The sequence below is a fragment of the Ascaphus truei genome, chromosome 2, assembly GCF_040206685.1.
Source record: "Ascaphus truei isolate aAscTru1 chromosome 2, aAscTru1.hap1, whole genome shotgun sequence".
Lineage (NCBI taxonomy): Eukaryota > Metazoa > Chordata > Amphibia > Anura > Ascaphidae > Ascaphus > Ascaphus truei.
In genome coordinates this window covers 417514620-417539662 of record NC_134484.1, presented here as the reverse complement: position 1 = coordinate 417539662, position 25043 = coordinate 417514620, and the positions used below count along the sequence as shown (strand labels likewise).

The following is a 25043-nucleotide window of genomic DNA, read 5'->3' as shown; positions in this document are numbered from 1 at the left end:
AGTATATGGTGTTGCCTGCTTTTTTTTGGAGAGCAATGTAGAATATAAAGATCATCCTTTGATTCTTGTACATATATTGTAACTAGATCCATCGTGACAAAGTGAACAATCTTAATATAAGTCAACTTCGAAGTGTGATTTATTGGCACCGTATTTACTTTCAGGGCTATCACTGCAGACAATAATGTTATTGTAACAGTGTTGCAGACATTGGTAGGCGGATAAGGGTAATAAAGCATGTGGAGAAGGAGAGGCTCAGTGAGTAAAGACTGGCACTGAGAGTTTGAAGCAGGGGAACCTGGTTCAATTCCTGGTGTCGGCACCTTGTGACCGTGGGCAAGTCATTTTGTCACCAAAAAACATAGATTGTAAGCTCAATGGGGCAGGGACCTGTGCCTGCAAAATGTCTCTGTAAAGCGATACGTAAAACTAGCAGCGCTACACAAGAACATGCTATTATTATTATTATTTGGAGTTTTTATTGCATCTGTATTGCACAATGTTTCCTAAAGTACAATATGAAAGACCTTTCCTTGGTGTTTAGCTAATTGCTATTTTTTATTATTATTAGTAGTAGCTTTTTTTAATCCCCTTTGTTCGCAAGTCCTAACACTACCAGATAAAATACTAATATCCCTCTATTAGGATTAAAATTCTCATTTACCTCTATTAGGAGAGAGAAAGACCACATTGGATCTATATATAGTATTTTATCTGGTAGTGTTAGGACTTGCGAACAGGTGTCTGCCTTGTCGTGGCCTTGTCGTGGCTCGCAGGCTTACAACGCTTTAGCAAAAGGGTTAAACTAAATGACCCTTTTTCAAGAGAATATATAAGTATTTTCCTGTGTATTTTTGTCATGTTGGATGTAGCATTGGGCTTCTCTGTCGTCTGTTGTATACATATGCCACGCTCAATAGCACTCCTTTTTGACACTTATATACATATATATATATATATATATATATATATAAATATATATATATATATTGTGGGGGCTCAGGGGTTCCCAAAAAGAGCTTGCTGGAGTTTTGTGTTGTGTTAACCTATTCTCAGCTGTTTCAACTGTTGGGGGTTAGTGGCTCCTCCTTCCCAGGTTTTAAGCCCGCCCCTCCCCACTTCCCAAGTTAGTAGGTCCTTTCATTTTACTGGATATAGATCCAATGTGGTCTTTCTCCCTCCTAATAGAGGTAAATGAGAATTTTAATCCTAATAGCGGTATATTAGTATTTTATCTGGTAGTGTTAGGACTTGCGAACAGGTGTCTGCCTTGTCGTGGCTCGCAAGCTTACAACGCTTTGGCCAAAGGGTTAAACTAAATGACCCTTTTTCAAGAGAATATATAAGTATTTTAAGGTGTATTTTTGTCATGTTGGATGTAGCATTGGGCTTTTCTGTCGTCTGCTCTTCCACATACCCAAAGCCACATGGACATTTGATTAGATATATTACATTCTGGGATAAACGTGTGTAATACTTTTTAATAAAAAAACTTTTTACCTGTTGTGGGATGATGAAAAAGATTGTCCTCCTGCATACTATTGCACTGACAGCAGCTGCAACATCTATATGACCCGAGCTTAGGGATGCCTAGAAAGGTTTGTGTCCTACCCTTACCCCATAAATCAGCTCTCACAAGATGGTCCATGAGGTTACGACCCCGCATTTTGTGTTTAATTAGGGAAGTACAACAGACTGTATCAGTCTGTGGGAACGGGCATGAAGAAGGGGCAATTTTAGGCCCTGAAACGTTGCCCCCCTTATACTGCATCACCCTATTCATTACGTGTTTTGTACGTAATTTCCCCTCTCCACCCCCCCCCCCCCCACCACCACTTGTCTTTGATCACTCCCTTGTTTTCCCTCCACCTCTCCTCTCACAACCATTTATGTATATTGGACTGCTCCGTGAGAATTGCTTCCTAAGCCTGCATTTGGGCTCGCTTTGTACTTGCATCCATATTTAAATACAATTTGCAATTTCTTCTGACTTTGATTGTGTGCTGGGAACCGCTGTATATATTTGCAGATAGATGGTTCCTCCTCCTTGCGTTGGCTCACAAAATGGAACCATGATGAAACGTACACGTCTAGAAGCCACGAGCTGTGACTTTTGCTTGTTCCCTAGATCTGAAAAAGAAGACACGCTGCTTTTATTATTTGTTGCAATATGCCATAGGCAAGCAGACTTACACTTGCCAAACTTCTAAAGCAGGGCTGCACAACATGCGGCCCGCTTGGCCTCTCTGTGCGGCCCTCGATGAGATTTAAAAAAAAAAAAAAAAAAAACTTTGAAAAAAAAAAACTTTGAAAAAAAAAATGGCGACGATTCCCCCCGCTCCCGCTCCTTGCTCCCTCCCCCCCTCCCACCCTCCGCTCGCAACGTGGGATGGAGGGGGAAGTCACAGCCAGCTGAGCTCTTCTGCGGCCGCTCCCCCCCCTGATCCGAACGTGGATATGTGCAGGGGGGTGAGTTGAGTTGAGGTGAGGTGCAGGGGGGTGAGGTGCAGTGGGGTGATGTGAGGTGCAGGGGGGTGATGTGAAATGCAGGGGTGATTGGAGGTGCAGGGGGGTGATTGGAGGTGCAGGGGATGTGATGTGCAGGAGGGGGGGGATGTGATGTGCAGGAGGGGGGGGTGATGTGCAGGAGGGGTGGTGTGAGGTGCAGGGGTGATGTGAGGTGCAGGAGGGGTGGTGTGAGGTGCAGGGGTGATGTGAGGTGCAGGGGTGATGTGAGGTGCAGGGGTGATGTGAGGTGCAGGGGTGATGTGAGGTGCAGGGGTGATGTGAGGTGCAGGGGTGATGTGAGGTGCAGGGGTGATGTGAGGTGCAGGGGTGATGTGAGGTGCAGGGGTGATGTGAGGTGCAGGGGTGATTGGAGGTGCAGGGGGGTGATTGGAGGTGAGGTGCAGGGGGGTGAGGTGCAGGGGATGTGATGTGCAGGAGGGGGGGGGGGTGATGTGCAGGAGGGGTGATGTGAGGTGCAGGGGGTGAGGTGCAGGGGTGATTGGAGGTGCAGGGGTGATTGGAGGTGCAGGGGAGTGATTGGAGGTGCAGGGGGGTGAGGTGCAGGGGGGTGAGGTGCAGGGGATGTGATGTGCAGGAGGGGGGGTGATGTGAGGTGCAGGGGGTGAGGTGCAGGGGGGTGATTGGAGGTGCAGGGAGGTGAGGTGCAGGGGGGTGAGGTGCAGGGGATGTGATGTGCAGGAGGGGGGGGTGATGTGCAGGAGGGGTGATTGGAGGTGCAGGGGGGTGATTGGAGGTGCAGGGGGGTGATTGGAAGTGCAGGGGGTGATTGGAGGTGCAGGGGGGTGATTGGAGGTGCAGGAGAGAGTGATGTGAGGTGCAAGGGGAGAGAGTGATGTGAGGTGCAGGGGGGAGAGTGATGTGAGGTGCAGGGGGAGAGAGTGGTGTGAGGTGCAGGGGGGGAGAGTGGTGTGAGGTGCAGGGGGGAGAGTGGTGTGAGGTGCAGGGGGGAAGAGTGGTGTGAGGTGCAGGGGGTGAGTGGTGTGAGGTGCAGGGGGGAGAGTGGTGTGAGGTGCAGGGGGGAGAGTGGTGTGAGGTGCAGGGGGGAGAGTGGTGTGAGGTGCAGGGGGGGAGAGTGGTGTGAGGTGCAGGGGGGGAGAGTGGTGTGAGGTGCAGGGGGGGGAGAGTGGTGTGAGGTGCAGGGGGGGAGAGTGGTGTGAGGTGCAGGGGAGGGAGAGTGGTGTGAGGTGCAGGGGAGGGAGAGTGGTGTGAGGTGCAGGAGAGGGAGAGTGGTGTGAGGTGCAGGGGGAGGGAGAGTGGTGTGAGGTGCAGGGGGGGGGGAGAGTGGTGTGAGGTGCAGGGGGGGGGAGAGTGGTGTGAGGTGGAGGGGGGGGAGAGTGGTGTGAGGTGCAGGGGGGGAGAAGGATGTGAGGTGCAGGGGGGTGGGATGTGTGTGGTGTGCAGGGGGGTATTGTGTGTTTGATGTGGAGAGGGAGTATTATGTGTGTGGGTGAGGGGGAGATGGGGGTATGAGAGATAGATGGGGAGTATCGCAAAGGTTGATAGTGAGGGGTTCTGGGGGAAATATGATGATGATGATGATGAGGGGTGCTGGAGGAGATATATGAGGATGATGATGATGAGAGGTGCTGGAGGAGAGATGATGATGATGATGATGATGATGATGATTTTACCCGTGCGGCCCAATTTTTTTTTCCTTGAAGCAGTTCGGCCCTTCTCGCTTTACGAGTTGTGCAGGCCTGTTCTAAAGCTATATGGAAAGGAAGTTACAAATACATTGCTTATTTGAAGGAGATGTAATCAGTGCCTCCGAAAATGAACATGCACTGTAGGCTTACAGAAAATGTCATTTAAATCTACCACAATTTGCAGCTCTTGACAATATAAATATCCCAGTTACATACTGTAGAATAGTCTTCTCTAGATAATTATTTATTGAAAATTCCCTGTATAAATTTGACTATAATACGGGCACCTCAAGCAGTCCAAACATGAAAGTATAAATCGGTGACATTTAATTGATGCAATTTGGCTTTCAATGGTTGATTTAACATCAGTGAGGGTACACGTTACTACTGCTAATCTTTTGTACTCTGCCATCTTCTTTTTCTGTACCCCATAAGTATCTGAAAAGTACAGTAAATAAAATGCTAAGAGCCACTAATCTGCAGAGCGTCCCCATGCCTGAAATGTAAATCTTGACCGTTTTCTTCTCCACTTCCCAACTGGAAACCCCAACACAGGATCCCCCTGTTATTTTTCAGGATCAAGGTCATTCAATGTGGTCAGGACGGTTAAGCTGTTGCAAATTTTGGAGAGCCCTAATTATTTAAAAAGAAAAATTGTCACTGTGGAGATAGTAAAAGAGACTTTTAGGGCGTTGGAAGATTTGCTTTAGATCACATCATTTTATGGGTAGGCTGATATTTTTTACCCAAACAAGCAATGCATCATTAACATATCATCACTGTTGCCTTTTGAAGGTGATCTTCTCTTAGGATAAAACCTAACTCTACACCGTTTCTATTGCAGAGAAAACATGCCAAGCCACTTTAAGTTTAAAGAATACTGTCCCATGGTCTTCCGAAATCTGAGGGAGAGGTTTGCAATTGATGATCAAGATTTCCAGGTAGGCTGATTTTTAATTTTCTTTTTCCATGGGATGGATGCTCAATACCCTACAATACTTGTAGACGAACCACATATTGTTAAAAATAAATCCTTTGCTGGTCATTCAAATGTGATTGTGCTGTTGTAAGGAGCCACGGAAAGAGAGCCAGAAATATGCTGCTGTCACTGTATAATGGTGCATCAATCTTTCAGGTTGCATTCCAAACTTGTCATATGAGGAGTTATGTGCTTTCACACACAAGGAATTCTGAAGATGCTAAGAAGTTTGGTTAGGGGGTCAGCCTAACCTCAACAAATCGTGCAAGGTCATATGCAGTCATTTCACAGTCTCGTAAGAGCAATGCATTACTGTACACTCGCCTCTAGCAGCAAAAGGGCTAATACCCTAATACATCACCATTTGCTAAGAGAGAGATTTGCCCTGGTTCTCCCTGTATTGTGTGTATACATATATAATCAAAAATGAATAGACGATACTATTCTGTGGCTAACTGAACGTTAGCCACAGAACGGTATCGTCTATTCATTTTTGGTTATTAAAGCTCGGCTAACACGGTACTGATATTTGTGTGTGTGTGTGTGTGTGTGTGTGTGTGTGTGTGTGTGTTTGTGTGTTCTGACTGTTGAAGGTGCAGTCACACAATATTTAAATAACCCTCCAGGATAACTTTGTCACAGCACCGACTCTGTGATGATCCCATGTTGGTGTTGCTGTGTGCGCTCTCTGAGGGAAATCATATCTTTCCTCAACAGTCATTCTAATTTGGCCATCTGTCAAAAACAATGTAACTGCATCTATTTTCCATGAGAAAGTTACATTTCTAATAAACAAATTACATAAAACTCCGAGAGAAGAGCCATTAGAAAGTCCGTAAACATTTGTTGGTGTACGCAATATCTGACTCCCAAAAAATAAGCACAACCCACAGTATGTAGTCACTAAGATACGGTGTAGATATTATAACAATCAGACTGGCTAAATACTTATGAGGGACACAGATCTATGTGCCTTTTACACTCATTTGTTGCACCCCATTTACAAAATAAAATAGTTCTTCAACGGCTTAAATTCGGTTAAGGCAGCAGTGAAAAAGGACAACAGCGGTGGTATAATAATCTCTCCTAGTGACGCTCCAGGCATAGTCAAAACCATGCGTCTTCAGAGATAAGTGGATAAAGAACCAACTATCAATTTGCAGTGTACTTATGACCATCACCTAGTAAGAAAATAGCCATATTTCCTTATGCCTTTTGAATCTGACTGATTTTTGTCAAATCAGAAATCTCGCTTAAGTCTGTCAAATAGTGTTCTCTCTAAAGAATTAATTCTAAATTCTGCACATTAAAGTCTAAATTGTAAATTAAGTTAATATTTTATTTTTGTGGTTTTTTCTTTTTTTAATTTGAAATAGAAGTTTTCAGCATGAAACACGTGTACTTAGATGAGTAGAATATGCATTTGGGGTTGAGTAGAATATGTATATGGGGTTGAGTGGAATATGTATATGGGGTTGAGTGGAATATGTATATGGGGTTGAGTGGAATATGTATATGGGGTTGAGTAGTAGGTTATATGATGGCAGAATACTGAAGGCACAACTAATATCAGAGAAAAAAAACTCCGAACCCTGATGTAAATTCTTTTAAGAAATTGGAAATGATTACTGGAGTCTCACCTTTTATAAAAGGCTAAAATGTCACCTTAAAAGAGGAGTTTCTCTTTCTGCAATTACATGCTCAAGTTTTGCTCTGCAGTATATTGTACCTTTTTAATCCCCAAAATAATGCCAGATTTACCACGGACATAGCGGTTGATTTCATAATCTGGTACAAATATTGTAGTATCATTTATTATCACACACATTGTTCAAAAGAAGTTGGTATTGCATGAATTATTACCAGCTAAACTGAATCATACTACTGGCAAACTACTGACCAGGTTTTTGACAATTTTCCACCAGGCAGAAATAGGTTAGTTGTATGAACGGCAAACGTGACCTGTAATTTGTCTCATGGACTCTAAGGGAAGTGTAGCTGTTGATGTGCCGCTTTATTTTTTGAAGTCAATTTTAATAGTATTTCCTATATGCTTATTTTACCATCTGAGTTGTTAACGGTTGAGATTTAATGAATAACTAAGTAATGACAAATTTAGATCTAAATAAAGTAGTATGCCAATCAGTCATAAACATTATAGAACCCCAAGTTCTAGTTTTCCTGCTCATCTCTTTTACCCGTATGCAATACGCTATTACGCTATGCTAGGAACCCCCCACGTGTATGCATCTCTTTTACCCGTATGCAATACGCTATTACGCTATGCTAGGAACCCCCCACGTGTATGCATCTCTTTTACCCGTATGCAATACGCTATTACGCTATGCTAGGAACCCCCCACGTGTATGCATCTCTTGGCTTGCCTTAACCAGGTGGTCCCTCGGAGCTGAGCCGCGGCTCTCCGATCACACCCAGGTGTCTGAGATATGTTGGCTTTTTTGTACCATCATTTAGCACTAAAACCTACACGTATGGCCTCGGGGGGGCCACGAATAGAAAGACGCAACGTCATCTCTCCCGATGACATCGCAGGTTTCTATTGGCTAGCTGACCGAACCTGATTCCATGACATTTTGTGTCCACGGTATCCCCAACCTCCCCTCTCCCCCCCTCCTCCCTGCTCAGTTACGGGTAGAATTATGTAAACAAATTGAGCAGCAGTGCTTTAAAGCTGCAGTTCAGTCAATATCCTGCATGTGTGGTTTTTTTAATAAATCAGTTCTGTAGTAAGAAAAAATACTTTTAGCATTTTCTGTTTTAAAAAACAACAACTTTTAAAGACCAATTTTCTTGTATTCTATTTTAACAGCCATTTGCTAAGGCACAGCCCCTTCATGTCCTGTCACAAGCCCTGGCACACCCCTTTGTCAGCCCTGCCCTCCCTCTAGCACATGTCAGTGCAGGAGTGCTCATGAATATTCATGAGCTTCCACTGACAGACAAGCAGAATATAAACAGATCCCTTCACTAATTATGTCACCAAATTTCGACCTACCAATACATGGAGAACGAATTGACCTGCAGCTATACAGTTCTTTAGGTAATTAGAGATTGCACACATAAAACTATTGAAGTAAAAAAATAAATAAATAAATTAAAAAAAAACAAAGACTGAACTGCAGCTTTAAGTAATGCAAAGCATGGGGAACTGGGTAATTAACTTCTGGGGTTGAAATGACACTCACAAGCCACACCTAAATGCCAAGCTTCAATTTTACTGCATGTAAAGTGGTCTATTTCCGTGAAAGACCTTTAACCTCAGGCTCATTACTCACTCAATTGGTAACTTAGAACATGAAGCATTTTCTGTGAACAATTACAGTTTACAAAAGGACAAATGTGTTAAGTGTTGATCATTTTTCAAAAACAATGCTGCTGAAAAAGAAGCAAACGGGCAAGTGCCATTGGAGAAAGAGGGGGGAAAAACACTTTCAATGCCGATTTTATAGCTAGTGTGCTAATCCAGGTTAATTCCAAGACAGACCGTGGCTTTCTGAGTCGCACTTTGCTCATGAGTTTCAGGTTAGTAGTTCTGTCTCCGGTCAATACACCAGCACAGTTTGAGGCTGATTTATACTACTTGCGTGTGTGCACGCATAGTCTCGCGCACACTTGCAGCCCCAGCGATGTGTGAATTGAGCTGCAGGCGAATGGGGAGGTGTGGCGGACGCATCACGAAGCTGGTTCGCCCCAATTGGCTGAACCACTCACGTGACGCTGACGTCACACAGTGGTGCTTGAAAAGGCACTTTTTTTTTGTCTTTTCAAAACGCGGTCGCGCCATCGTGCTCAGTTGTGCGCGCACTAGGGGCGGCTGCATAGGACTTTTGCCATTTGTGGTTGTTGCGCGAGCACCACCGCGCTGAGTATATTTTCAGCCTTAGGCCTCGTTTATAGTAGAGTTGGCAGATCGCACGCTCAACAGCGTAACGTCACTCGTGCATTGCGCGCACGAAACCTGCACTGCTGGCTGGAGGCATCGGGAGGCGTGGCCATGACGTCACGCGAGTGGATCGCCCTCATTGGCTGAACCGCTCACGTAACGCGGCCGTCGCGGGTCAAGATCAATTTCAGATGGTTGAAAATTTGCGCGCTGGGCCGCGTCAGTCGCGCGCACTAGGTGTGCGCTCAATTGAAAACATAAATTTGTTTTGGCGGCGCGTGCAAGCTGCGAGTATAATCGCAGCCTAGACTGCACCTATATATTGGGGACAGCACTGCGAGGGGTTGCAGTGACCTGTGGATAAGTGATATGGAATTATTCCTGGAGTTGAGCTGCATTGGACAGGATTACATCTTCTATCAAAGACTCAAACAGATACAGCACTCTACCATCAACATTCTAAAGCACTACCACTCATACATTGATTATTTGTCACTCTGACACTGACCCGCACAGACACGCTGACACTGACCCGCACAGACACTCTGACACTGACCCGCACAGCCACTCTGACACACTGCCACTGCCGCACTGCCACTGCCGCACTGCCACTGCCGCACTGACACTGCCGCACTGACACTGCCGCACTGCCACACTGCCACACTCACACACTCACACACTGCCACACTCACACACTCACACACTGCCACACTCACACACTCACACACTGCCACACTCACGCACTGCCACTTTGACACACACACTGCCACACACACACTGCCAAACTGCCACTCTGACACACACACTGCCACACACACACACTGCCACTCTGACACACACACTGCCACTCTGCCACTCTGCCACTCTGCCACTCTGCCACTCTGCCACTCTGCCACTCTTCCACTCTTCCACTCTGCCACTATGACATACTGCCACTGACACACTGACACACACACTCACACACTGACACACACTGTCACTAATTCTGAGTTGCACCTTCAGGGGGGGTGGGGTTCTACCTTTCACTGTGGAGCATGGCTGGGGGGAGAAGCCATCTTGGGCCCTGGCAGCAGGCACCTCACTTCCTGCTCTGACTAATGAGCCTCCGCTGTCACTAACCCCGCCCCCACCCTCTGCAGTCAGACCGGCCTCAGCCCTGTCCCGTCTCTCCTCTCTGCCTGCAGGGGATCTCATCAAACTGCTGCCGATCCTTCCCTAATAGGCAGAGGGGGCTCAGGGGGTTGAGGGAGGGCATCACAAGGGCATGAGGGAGGGCATCACAAGGGCATGAGGGAGGGCATCACAAGGGCATGAGGGAGGGCATCGGCAGAGCAGGTTCAGGAGGGGGTGGGGAGCGTGTCAAAATGCTGGCGCTCCTTCCCTCCTGTCTGCAGAGCGGGCTGGGGGGTGGGGGGGAGGAGGGCATCGCGGGCCGTATGTTGTGCATGCCTGGTGTACACTATTAGATCAATGGGCTATTCACATAACAGGCTATACAAACGTATTCTGCTGTAGGTAACGCAAGAGCCGACAGATTGTATATATGTAGCTACTTATCATTGGAGCATCGCCTAGTGTAAGATGAAGAATGGCAACTCAAGGGAAAAGGAGGTTTTCCTAGAGTTAGGAAACAATATTAAAGCAGCAGTCTGTGCTGCTCTCTTTTTATATTATTATTATAAAAAAAAAATGAACACCTATATACTGTATTATTTAACTGTATTTGAAACAAGTCGTCCCTTAGAGCTCAACTGCTATGGAAATTTCTGTGAAATGTAATTTTGGGAAATGTAATTTTGAAATTTCTCTAGAAGAATATATGGCCACTTGGTCAGCATCACTCTGGTAGCCAATAGAAAGCTGTGAAACCATGGTGCGATGACAATGCATATTCTGATTGGGTAACCCGGCAACCACCTTTGTTTATCCTTGCAAGTACTGACAAAGGTGTGTGTGTGTGTGTGTGTGTATGTGTATATGTATATATATATATTCCATAGCATAACAGTGTTGCACACTAGCCTTCTCGAAATTCTGATGCTTGTCCCATAAAGCAGATAATAAACGTGTATAGTTACCAGAGTAGCCAGAACTGGTCCGGTGGTCCGGTGACAGAGAGACAGCACACAGTGGTATAGAAAAAAACTGTATTAAAGATAACGCAGGACAACAAACCAACGTTTCGGTAGTGCACTGAGGAAGGTCCCTGTTGAGGACCGAAACGTTGGTTTTGGTGTCCTGCGTTATCTTTAATACAGTTTTTTCTATACCACTGTGTGCTGTCTTTCTGTCACCGGACTATATATATATATATATATATATATATATATATATATACACACACACACACACACTCTGGGTATCTCATCACTCTGAGTTCCAGGGTGTCCCCTGTTTTAAAAGTCTAAAACATTTGATTATGATAAGGGGAATGCTGCTGTTCCTCCCCTCATTAAAAGTAGGCCTAAACATCTTATTTTATCTAACATGGTGCTACACAGCGTCAGATGTTGCTTACTAAATGTGTCTCTGATTAGTTCAGCACACGGGATAAGGCCGTCTCAGACCTGGCAAGTTTAACCTACATAAAAAAAATTGAAAACCGTGTTCCTTGGAGGTACAGGGGACTGATACATCATCATTTATTTTACATGAAGTGTTATTGATTGCACCTCAAATTGATGTTGTCTGTCCATATCTTTGTGTTGATTAGGTCCTCCAGGCCTGCTGAAATTTTATCTCTCACAGCCTGAGATTGGCATCAAATGAAGAAAATCGTGTCGTCATTTCTTTCATTTCATGCTGGCACAAAATAAGGAAAATTCTTGTTTAGTATCAGTGCAAATATGGTCAGTTGTTTGCTTGTCTTCCTAATGTACTGCAATGCTTAATTTAACCCCCTTAACGCCCTATTGATGTATAGCGTATGTCATAAAGGGTGTCACCCGGTGGGCATTATCTCTTAGCCTACAATACCTCCAGTGCAACCAAGGATTCTGGGTCACTTTTTGCTTCTTATCGATTGTAACATGGATCCCTAGAGGCGTAGGCCTCACCCACCATCACCACCATTTGTTTAAGTAAATACAGGCCTCCGCTTAAGGGGGCATTGCAATACTTTACAGTCAGTGTGAGAACAACTACAATAAAATACATTTATATTGTTTCACATGAGACAGACAGGCAGAGCCAGAATTATTATTATTATAGCACGCCAACATATTCCGTAGTGCTGTACAATAGGGTTGGAGGACAAAAACAATCAAATAACAAACGTTAACTTGCATTCTTACAGTACATAAGGAGGTAGCCTGCCCCAAAGAGCTTACAATCTATAAGGAAGGGTAAGTGGAAACATAAGGTGCACAGAGGTAGACGGGGGTACATTAAATAAGCAGAGGTTATACATTCAGTTTACGGACATTTCATGGACAGTTCGAGACAATAAATGATTATGGAAATTGTAACAGAGCATCTCTAGCATCAGCCGAACAGCAGCAAACGGCGGATGCACTTTGACTGCCCAGCGGCTGCTTCTAAGGCTAAGGCTCCGCTCCCTCAGTCAGCGCTCCCGCACTGCAGACAGGCGGGGCGCTGACAGACACAGACCGCGATATGCGGTCTGTAGGGGAGCGGGAGGTGGGCGGGCGTGGCTTGAGTGGAGGGCCCCGCTACTCCCCCCCTCCCTCCACGGGCTCGGGCTGCAGGAGGGAGTTGCTGCTGGAAGGTAAGCAACAGCAACAAAACACACACACACCGCCCCCTACCTTGCTTCCTGACAGCTTCCGCCCCCACCGCTGATTGGCTCATCAGCGCACCACGTGACGCGTCACCGCTCGGGATCACAATTTTCTTGCATCCCCTGGCGGCAGACGCGTCACAGCGCGTAGTGAGCCGTCAGCGAGGGGGGACTGGGACCGGCTCGGGAGGATTCTCCTGCTGGTGGGGAACGCTCACGCGGCCGCCCACGCCGCCGGGCGCAGCGGGTCCCAGCCCTAAAGGCCACAGCCTTTGGAGAGACTCGTGTGGTGTCATATCAAAGAAGTTCTAAGGTGAAGTGATAGCAGCTGGAAGCAAACAGACCCTCTCAGCAAATATGATGGGGGGGGGGGGAAAGGAGGAGGTGACGATCTCCAGGTTCTTCACGCTGAATCTGTCCTTTCTTGCCTGACGTATTACACAGCTTTTTGAGCACAGCCTGGGTTATGGAAGTGCTGGGCCAGTAAACCTACTCATAGACGGCTGTTTTGACCAATACGTGGTATTTTTTAATTGCTGTACGGCAGAGGTTTTTGTTTTCACTTTTTTACTCACAGCATCTTACGTCGTGTACCTGGTTAAATGCTTATAGCGGTTTTCCCCAGACTTTATTTCTTGTCAGGGGAATAATACGCTTTTGGTTTAGCGTTACGCCAGCGGGCGAACAGAATGTCCTTATTCGGGTGACTCTTGTGACTGTTTTTGGATTGTGTTGTGGGGAGAGAGGTAAAAATATCCAGTATCTCAGGATGTTTGTGGAGCTGCAAAAAGGATGATTGAGATCTAGAGAATCCCGCAATAAAAATATAGCACTATTGGGAAGCATGCTGCAGTAACATTGTGGTACAGTTGTGTCCGGAGAGTCACTTTGTGATTACTATGGATCAGTCTCCTAAGCAGCACAGAATGGAATTAGTGATAATGCATGCGTTCTTCATCTGTTTCATACTATTCTGTGAAAATCCTGTTTTCGCAGTTTTCTCTGTTGCTGTTTATTTACTTTGCCAGAGCTGTCAGTGTATACAGGTGTTATGTATTGTAGAATATTAGAATGATTAAGCTTGCAATAAACTGTATTTGTTGTTCGCTGAGCTTTCACTGCGTGTTGATCCAAATTCTCCTACATCAGAAGTAGCTGCTCTAACCACCAGACCACGTCCTTCTGATGTGTCATGAAGGTGTGATATGTTCCACTGAAGGAAGAGGTGCTTGTAAGAAATGAACCACATTGCTTTTTTTTTAGATGGTCATCTCCGCAAAGTCACCAATATCGTAAACCCGATCAGCCCTGGAAAAAAAGCATTAAAATGATGGTATACCTGATACGGCACAAGGTCCCTAGCATGCCGGGTCCGACGCCATACCAAGTACATCAATACGGCATAGAGAAGGTCAAGCTAATAAATCATGTCTTAAATGACCTACTAAAATTTATACTAGCAAGCTCTAAAGATACAAGCAATAGCTAAGTAAATAAGAGTTCCCATTGTACTGTAGGTTGTATTTGTATTAAAACCTCCCTGGGCATTTGCTTCGTGGTCTCAGAAGAGGTGCCGTGTTACGTATTTTATTATTTAGAGTTAGTGCTGTCAGTGGACTGTTCAGTACAAGTTAGAACAATACTGGCTCGGCTGATCACTGGGAATTGTGATTGTGTAAAAAGATAGACCTGTTTACACAAGCGTTAGAAAATTAATTTAAACAAAAAGAAAAGAAAAAAAACACGTAGGATATTGCATGGATTGCTGCTTTAAAGCTGTGTCCCCCTCCTTGGTTCCCTACCTTGTGAATGGTATCGCTTTAGTGCTGTAATATACAGCGTGCGAACGCGCGTGATCGTGCTGCATGCTTTTCCTGTATATAGTGCCGGGAGCTGCAGGTAATGTATGTGTGTGTGTGTGAGTATATGTGTGTGCATGGGTTGTGTGAGTGAAAGTAAGTCCTAGGTAAGATTTTTTTTTAAAGAATTTTTTTTTTAATAAATATTTTTTTTTTACTTCTGCAATTATTTACACACACACACACACACACATCCATACAAACACACATACATACATACACACACACACACACACATCCATACAAACACACATACATACATACACACATACACACATCCATACAAACACGCATACATACATACACACATACACACACACACACATCCATACAAACACACATACATACATACATACACACATACACACATCCATACAAACACACATACATACATACATACATACACACATACACACATCCATACAAACACACATACATACATACATACACACATACACACATCCATACAAACACGCATACATACATACACACATACACACACACACACATCCATACAAACACGCATACATGCATACATACATACACACATACATACATTTGAGCGCGGGCAGCGGCGCGAAATGATGAATTTCCTCATCTTCGCTGCTGTCCTTCGAGCGGCCCTTCTATAGAAAGGCTGACTGACGTCGGCCAACTAAAAATTTGCGCGTACGGTGTAGCAAGCGCCCGTCATTATAGAACGTGCCTTACATTGCTGCTGCTGCGTGGATATACTGTATTAACATGGCAGACTAGAAGCATAAGAAGATGGACGGTATCAGTGCTATCACTTGTGTATACAGGGGATTTGGTGGGGAAAAAACACTGATCGTGCACACTCTGGATTCCAGTACTCGACTCGTTTAGCTGGCGGTCATCTTTCTCAGGGGTCATACTGCACCGACACACTTTATTCGAGCAAATACCCGGTATGTACCTGGCAGATACCTGGAATGCGCCGCTCCTCACCTCTGACAAGCCCCGTTGCGTTTGCCTTCCCAGCCTGGGTTCATGCCTGGCTGATGGGCGGCTGATCTGTTAAATGATAATGATTAGGATTTAATAGGCTGCAATGCTTCGCGTGTCTACCAGATGGCATAAATTCATGAATTGTAATGCAGTATATATATATATATACTGTGCAGTATTGCAGCCAGAGGGAATAAAATGCTTCAATCCCTTGCTGGAAAATACCTCAATGCACTCGGGCAGAAAACAGTCACAAACCTCAATACACCCGGGTATACCCGAATTCGTGGGACTAGCCAAGCTCGAATAAAGTGTGTCGCCAGTGTATGAGTAAAAAATTGGTAGAACAGCAAAGTCCGGTGAAAAGCACCATTCAACTCACCAAGTTGTTAGAAAAATAAAAAAAGTTTATTGATTACATATTAAAAACAAAAAACCACTAAGGACAGAACAGGACAATTTCTCTGGGGTCAGTCTGACTCCTGACGGAGCTGATTGCCAGCGAAACGCGTAGAGGAGAACACAAGACGTGAGTTCCGTGTTCCTGGGTGGTGGATACCGGAAGTGACACAAGTAACCAGAGTGCGCCACGCCGACACTTGCGGTGGTGGTGAGGGAAGGGAGTTTCTACTCAGGTTTTGTCTATATGCGCCCAAAGAATGTGTGTTGTGTAACCACAAAATCGTAAGGGTTTTTTATATTGGAATTTATAATAAAAAAAACGAAAAAATTTGTACCCCTACAGTATTGTGCCCTTTTCCTACTTCCCTGAGATTACCTCTGGTCATTGGGATGTGCTATCATGAAGGAATCCTGATTCTATATGCCGGTTTGTGATTTGGAAAATGTGAGTAGGCACTTACTCAAACTACGGTCCCAATAATTTTGCGTATGGTCTTTTTTCCATGGTTCTCCCTTGACTTTCGAAGACAGCTTTGTGCCCGAGATTACCCATTTGCCGTTGATTATTATCACCTTTTATTGGTGTGGTGCACAGTACAATTAGTGTTGTTTTTGTCTCTGGACTGTGTCTAAAGGCGATTGGTTTAGATAGTTTGGTAGGCTTGTTTATTTCTTCTTAATACATTTCAATGAATTTCTTAATACCAATCTTTAAAGGAGACTGGTATCCAACTGCAAGGCCTTTTACCACGCACATTCAATAAGGAACAATTTTGCAAGATGCACTTTCTGGTCATCGGACTTTGAAGCCCTGGATTGTCCGTGTTCAGGTCAGTCCTTTCCTTGTGGCCAGACAGAATTTTCTGAGCTTGCTAAATTGTAGGAGATGACTAAGCCATAAATTGTAGGAGATGACTCCTTGCATCTTAGGAATTCTAAACCCACTGCCTGGCCCTTTCACACATGTTGTACTCTGAGCCTATACTCTTTTATTCTCCAGCATGCTGATAGTGCAGAGCTCTGTAGTGCCTCTAACCTTTTTGTAGATTAGGTACTCACCTGCCACCTGGTGGACAACTGCTAATATACATCTAACACAGGGACAGACACGGACGAGTCACTCTTGGCTGCTCCTGCTGTTACACACCATCCCAAGATCTAGTACACTTGTTGGAGTATTGTAGGCTAGAGCATAGTTGGCTATTTATGTAGAATTGAAATGCTTACATAAGGTAATTCCGCAACCATTAATTAAACTGTGGAAACCAGATAATGTTATATTATATATATATATAGTAAACTAAGTATATGACATCTGGAAAATAGCTGTCCTAAGTGGAAATTGTTGCTCATGCATAAATTCATGCTACGTGACTGATGTAACAGGACGGATCCCCCGGGATTGATCTGCCTCTCAAAAGTATACTGAAGTGGTGTCCTCACCATCGTTTCCTGTTTGTGGAATCCAGTGGTTCGAGTCTATGAATGATATTGGGAATCATTGGAATAGATTTTGATGCTGTACATGTAATGCATGTTAGATAAATATATGTAGGAATAGGTCATTGAACACAGAGGATGCAGTGATGTGTGCGGCTGCCCTGTTAGTTTACTTCTGACTGTGTGTGTGTGTGTGTGTGTGTGTGTGTGTGTGTGTGTGTATGTATATATATATGTATGTATGTATATATGTATGTATATATGTATGTATATGTATGTATATATATGTATGTATATATATATGTATGTGTGTATATATATGTATATATATATATGTATGTGTGTATATATATATATATATATATATATATATATATATATATATATATATATAAATGTAAATACAACTGTATGCTCATCTGCATGTCTTAGGCAGGTCTGCAACCCCGCCTTTCCCCATTATCACCCAGCACACAGCACTTCCACTGCAGCAAGGGATTCTGGGAAATGACATGCAAATGAGCACACAGTGCCACTTTTTGCTTCAAAAACCATTTTTAACATGGTTCCCTCTATCTATATACAGTATATATATCCGCAGATTGCACTGACTGCCATTTTGTTGTGTTTTATTTTGTACTTTCAATATATATTTTTTTTACTTTAATAGAGGTCTCTTTGCTCTTTCCAAAGTGGTTCTTAAGATTTGATTCTCCATTTAGTAAGCGTTTGATAATTGACGAGTCCAGGAGGTTAAAATGAAGCTCTCTTCAGAGGCCAGTGCAGTCTAAAGGCTGCCATAGTAAGCAGAAAAGCTCGAGATTAAAAAAAAATCATTGTTTATAGAAAAGAGTGCTCAGGGGGCAATATACGAACATTATGAGTTAAACGCATATAGATTTCTGGGGGGATTGCTGCTTTAACATGTCAATGTTGTTATATTTATTACATTTTACTTATTTGCATCATAATCGCATACTTAACATCCAGAACTTTTGACTATTTTACTAAATGAAGGAAAATTAATTCAACACAAGAATAACTGGGGTGAGTGACAACTCGTAAAAGAAATTACGTAAAGACTGTAAAAACCCTCCTTAACATTTGGGCACCATGCTTAAAAAACCCTTAAAGATTTACCTTTAGAGCCATTAAAACGTAGAAAATATTTATACTAATCCTGTTTTGTTTAAGTCATCAGTCGCCTATATTTATCACTATTGGTTACATTCCGTATGTGGGGGTAACTTCAGCCAAGTAACATGGCCTTTTTACCAAGAAGACTCATCATATGATCAGGATGCTTATTTTGAGACTAGTTTAGTATGACAGGCCTAAAATAAATGTATCAGAACGATCCATCCAGCAGCCCAAAATAAAACCTGCGATCTGCTGATTTATTGTACACTACTATTTTGCATATCTCATGTATCTCATCTGCACTGACCTTGGCCCCTTGCAGATGCACTTACCAGTACACCCTCCTACTGTCTCTGAAATGTTTTACCACTTAGATTGTAAGCTCTTCGGGGCAGGGACTCATGTTCATGTAGTTTTATGTCTGAAGCGCTTCTTTCCATTGTGTTATAATATTATACCACATGTATTGCAAAAAGCCATGTGCCTGGATAACACTATATAAATAAAGATATACATACATATCTGCTTGATTATCGAGCTTCTGAGTTTTCAGCTGTATTTAGGATGGGGTTAAATATCTGTTGCACTCTTGATTTTGTTTAGTGTGTGTGTATGTGTAATATTTATATATATATATATTATTTACAGTATCACTTTCATTGCCTAAGCAAAGCTTTCAGAGATACAGCAGGTCTAGCAGCCGGACTTTCAGAACTGCAGAGTGTAATGTGACACACATCCTCCGTAAATAACCCTGTTGAGCAGTGATACGTAGTATTCCAGTTCTCTGTCTCCTGTTTTTACATCCTGTGTTTCATGCTTGTTCTGCCCTGTGTGTTTTCCCGCTGTTCTAGAACTCCCTGACTAGAAGCGCCCTTCTGGCTAATGATTCTCAGGCCCGCAGTGGAGCGCGGTTCCATACTTCCTACGACAAGAGGTACATCATCAAAACCATAACCAGTGAAGATGTCGCAGAAATGCACAACATCCTGAAGAAATACCATCAGGTAATGCTTTCTGCTTTTGAAGAAATCCAGCTAACATATCTGTATATTTTTGTATTTTGATGCGAAAACTGTGGTCATCTAATAATGCAAAGGATTACCTCATCCCCAATGCCTTTGAAGCAGCGTGTAGCGGTGCAGACTCGATTAACAGCTAATATTATTTTGTGTGTAAACATGTATATCCCACATCCATCTACCTGTTCTCTCCAGCCCAATAAAATGTGCTTGTCATCCTGGCAGAACGGAGGGTTCCTCTTGGGACATGGCTGTCCCGTCCTTAACACTGGTGTCCCTTCAATGCTGGAAATGTTTCCCACAATGTTTCCCACAACTGCTACTGCTGCCGCTTCAGTGACAATATGATAGCCCTCGTGGATGGTGTGCCAATGATAATAATCTGTGATAGTGGTTGAACGTAGGATTACACTTAATAGGGCTTTTAAGCACCAGGTTTCTTTATGATAAATCACAATGTCAACAACCTGATGCAACAAAATTGCTGCGTGCTGCAAAAGCGCCCTGAGGGCGCAATCCGAAAAACTGCTTTTCGCGAAAATAGCTTTTGTTGATCAACCTCTTAAGACTTGCAACGCGGTGTCAAATGACGCGCGGGGTCTTGTAATGTCACGTGACCAGGTACCGCTGCACGTCACATGACCTCGCGCGTCAGTTGACACTGCACTAAGCGAAGGGGGGGAGGCGTGATTACCGGGGGACACAAGCCAGGGGGGGCGCAGGAGCAAAAGTTTGCTCTACGACAGGGGTGCGCCCCTCTCTCCCCCCCCCCCCCCCTTACCTTTTCTCTGACGTTTTCTGACGTGACGGCATCATGTAACCCCATGGTGTCATTTGACGCCGCGTTGCCACAGTGACGCATCACCAGATGCCGCCAGAGACCAGGTAAGGAACTTAGAGGCCTCGCAACACTCCCCCGCCAATTAATTGAAATGCTTTGGAGAAGAGCACGGGGCCTCTGTAAGCGCCACGCCCCCCCCTCCCAGAAAATGTTGCGCCCCCCAGTTTGAGCACCTCTGTCTTAGAGTATGACAACACCTTAACATGACACTCAAAAATAAATAAGACATTGTGATAACATGGCACAGTAAAAAGCATTCTTCATCATTTTTCTTTCCTCCTCTAAATGCACAGGCCAGGTAGGCAGCACTATCAAAAGCCCATTGGTCATCACAGCATATAGACCACTGGGTCTTGTTGGAGTGTCGGGAATATAGCCATGAAACATGTCGTGATTTGGCTGCGGGTATCTTGCCTCACAAGAATAGGCGTCCAGGAGACATACATAGTTGTTGAAGCTGACGTCTAAGGCCTGGGACATAGCAGGTTCAGCCTCGCTGAGCCCGGATGAGCCGCGCTGAGCAGATGCACTAACCCCCTGCATCTGTCATCAGCGCGGCTATAGTATCCCCTTCCGCATGCGTGCAGAGGCTCAGAAACTTTGCCGAGACAGGCAAGTTTCAAATTTGCCGCTCGGGGAAGCGGAGGAGCGGTCACGTGACCGCTCACATCCAATGGGAGCGAGGGACTAGCCCCGCCTCCCGCTCCGCCTCCTGACACGCCTCTGCTCCGCCTCCGCCCCGCCCCCAGAGCGCGCTCACTGCCTCGCCTTCAAGGACAGGAAAAAGCACCATTTTGAGCAGGCGAGGCAGAGCAGGAGCGCGGCTCAGCGCGGCTGAACCTGCTATGTCCCAGGCCTCACAGGACAGTTTCCAAATCTCATAATGGGGTACAAATATGATGACGCCGGCCACTACAGTGAAATAAATCCTTATCACAGCATTTTCAGTATAGTAGAATAATTTCCCTGTGAGTTACTCCCTATGTCACACGTAAATGTTTTGTAGAATTCAGTGCATGTTGTCAGTCACTTGCATAATGGTGCGTTTTGCATCCCTCCGTTGACTTGAGTCAAGTGAAAATGTGTATTGTGGTGGGAAGGACGTTTGAGTTGGAGAAGTATGCAGGTATGAGGCACACAGGATTCTTTTCTTTGGACCCTCTTGAGTTGGATAGTGTTAGTTCAATCAAGTATTTTCTCTCACCCATGCCACTTTGTCCTTGTCAAAGAGCCAATAGCGATAATACAGGGGGTGAGCAGAGGGGTTTGCATGCGTAACCTGTTTTTAAAGACCGTGTCAGGCCCGATGGGATCTGAACCCACGACCTCTGCAATTCAGGGCAGCAGTCGGCTAAACCAGCTGCTGGATAGCTCCACCGCCGCGTCATTCTTTTGAGCTCACACCTGTTGTGTCTCAGTCTCATGGGCACTCCCCCTGGCTTCCTTTAGAGGCAGACCCCTTCCACTTCATGGTTGCCAGAACAAATGGACTTTTCCCCATTGCATCCAGCCTAGTTGTCTGAGAGTATCTCATTTGTTTGACCTGCTTCTTGCCTGATCTAGGAGAGGGAGTGGCTCAGTGAGTCAAGACACTGACTGGCACTGAGTTTGAAGCAGGAGAACCTGGCTCAATTCCCGGTGTCGGCTCCTTGTGACCGTGGGCAAGTCACTTTATCTCCCTGTGGCTCAGGCACCAAAAACATAGATTGTAAGCTCCACGGGGCAGGGACCTGTGCCTGCAAAATGTCTCTGTAAAGCGCCACGTAAAACTAGCAGCGCTACACAAGAACATGCTATTATTATTATTATCATCCCCCTGCCTGACTACGCTCTTGACCTCCACCTGCCCTGACCCCCGGGATGCCTGTGTTGTGTTATCTTCAGCCTACCCTGACCCCAGCCTGTTTAACCTCGATCCTCCCTGCTGCCTGCCCTGATTTCGGCCTGCCTGACTTTTACTTCTGCCTTGTCCTTTTGTACTGTGTTTTCCTGCCAATCCTGCATGACTCCTGCCCTTCACCATATCTTTGTGACGCACAGCCCCTCTCTACGGACAAAGCTCTGTCCAGTTCCGCATGCTCCAGCCATCGGGAACCTCTCCCTGTTGTGGATCCCACAATCATCTGTACCTTTCACGCAGTGACATCAGCCAAAAAGGAGTAGCCAGCGCAAATCAAACCCTTCCAATGTCTGTTTACTATGTTTACAAACTGACCTGATTCCTATCACTTGGCTTTCATTCATAGATGGTCTATGACTTCCTAAAATCTCAACAGATTAGCCCTCTACAACAGGGGGTGCAACATTTTCTGGGGGGGAGAGAGGGCGAGGCGCTTACAGAGGCCCCGCACTCTTCCCCTCAACGTTTAAATAACATGCCAGGGGGAGCGCGCGAGGCCTCTGTATATCTCTTACTTTGTCTCCGGCGGCTTCTGGTGACGCCTCGCCATGACAACGCGGAGACAAATGGCAAAGCAACATTACATGACGTCGGGATGTCACATGATGCCGGAGGAAAGGTAAGGGGGGTGGGGACGGAAACAAAAAAATTTGCACACCCCTGCTTTAAAACACCATTATGTTGGAAATTATCCCTTTTTGGAAAAGTCTCCACTTTAGTAGACAACACCATTGGATATGCCATTCTCTGTGACCCTTGGGATTCTTTGCTTGATAGACCAATTACTGATAAGATAGAAAGAAAAGTGAAACCGGGCGCTTCTAATAGTGAATTGTTTTAATGTGAAACCAATAACGGTGTAATTATACTGAAAAAATACCTAATATCTAAATCAAGTGAAATAAGTGTACCTTAAATTAAGTGAATAATCACACCTCCAATTTAAATATAACCTTCACCAAGCAGTGAATTAACAATAATAAATAAGGTGAAAAAATACATATAGCAGCTCAAGGAACCCTTGTGATGGATCGTTCTATGATCCCAAAAGTGATATGTTGTCTTCCAGGTAAGGGGAGCAGTCGTAGATCAGATGATGACAATATGAATTAGAAAAAATATAAATAATGGTGTAGCCAATAGAGGAAAATAATCTATCTAGAAAATGGTGCAATGGTGTCACTCACAAATTCCTTCTGGAAAATATGGCGTATCAGAGATCCACCTCTCTCTGATGGGAGCACTATAATGAGCCCTCCTTGGTGTGTGTCTATGGAACCGCATCCAGTCTGGAGTAAATCCTCCCAAAAAAGTAGAAAGAAATCGCAAATGGTGTTGTATAGTAAAGAAATGAGTTTATTGCACCGATAACAAAATAGAGCTATTTCACTCACATTTCAACATAAACAAAGTTCATTGGAGAGAACCGCTGGCTGCTTTAGGATCTGCCAGTCTGCAATCTCCGGTACTCTGGTACTCCCAATAACTGATTAGAAACTGCTGATTCAACGCGTTTCGCTAGGCTTCGTCAGGAATCATGTCATGATTCCTGACGAAGCCTAGCGAAACGTGTTGAATTAGCAGTTTCTAATCAGTTACTGGGAGTACTGGAGATTGCAGACTGGCAGCCGAGTGAGCCGAGTGACTACTTCCGCCCTGACTTGAGTCGTCACAGGTAGTGACACACGGATGCGGAGGGGGTAGCAGACAGACCGGCAGATCCTACAGCATCCGGAGGGAATTTGTAAGTGACACCATTGCACTATTTTCTAGATAGATTCCTTTTCCTCTATTGGCTACACCATTATTTATATTTTTTCTATTTCATATTTTCATCACCTGATCTACGAGCGCTCCCCTTACCTGGGAGACAACAATTACTGATAAACCTGATGATAAAAGGATCATGCAAATGTTTACATCAGCCATGTGTACTATAGCTAAACCAAGGAAATCGCCTATTCTCCCTTCAAATATTCAAATAAAATGTATAGCTATAGAAGTAAATGCCAATAGGAAAAGTCACTGTCATACATACATTTTCCCACGTTTGGGGTATCTGACTATCACTTGAAGGTGCAATCCTACATAGTCGGCCGGAAAACATACATTTAAAAATGTAGCTGAGTTCGCTAAACAAATCTAAAATTGTCAATGGCAAAGGTTTGGCTGGTTTAATTTTTTGGGAAATGAGTTACAAGTTGAATTCCTGAGGGCTGACTGACTGCTAAGTGTTGTCATTCATATGTTTCCTTTATCCTTATCCCACCCTGTCTCTATCAGAGAACCAATAAGGGGAGGGGGGGATTCTGGCTGTACAAACACTTGCTGAATACAGGGACATCAGATAAACGGGCGTAGCCAGAGGAAATCAAACCCCAACAAAGTCTTATAAAAAATCTACTATATATTTGTGAAAGCACTGTATGTTTGTCTGCATGGCCTGTGTCCCTCAGGCCAATGAGATTGGTCCCTTGGCCCGCCCGCCCCCGCACACTTCTCATTGGCCTGAGGCGGAGTGACGGGCCAAAGGTCCAACACACACACACACACACACCAACCCCCCCCCCCAAGCTCACACACCAGCGCCGCTACAGTCAAGAGCGCCCGGGACACAGCGTGGGAGCGGCGCCAGCGCCCGGGACACAGCAGGGGAGCGGCCACAACACGCTG

The 25043-nt window shown here is 44.8% G+C and overlaps 1 protein-coding gene across 3 annotated transcripts in view; it reads left to right on the top strand.

The window, feature by feature from the left end:
• Window positions 1–25043, top strand: part of PIP4K2A (phosphatidylinositol-5-phosphate 4-kinase type 2 alpha) — a 175767-nt gene that overhangs the window by 113641 nt on the left and 37083 nt on the right. For 2 of the 3 annotated variants that reach the window (XM_075587559.1, XM_075587560.1), the window contains 2 exons: window positions 5020–5116; window positions 19462–19614. In XM_075587559.1, coding sequence (XP_075443674.1) covers window positions 5020–5116; window positions 19462–19614 — 250 coding nt within the window. The remainder of the gene's footprint in view (window positions 1–5019; window positions 5117–19461; window positions 19615–25043) is intronic. The other variant, XM_075587561.1, reaches the window with a different exon arrangement.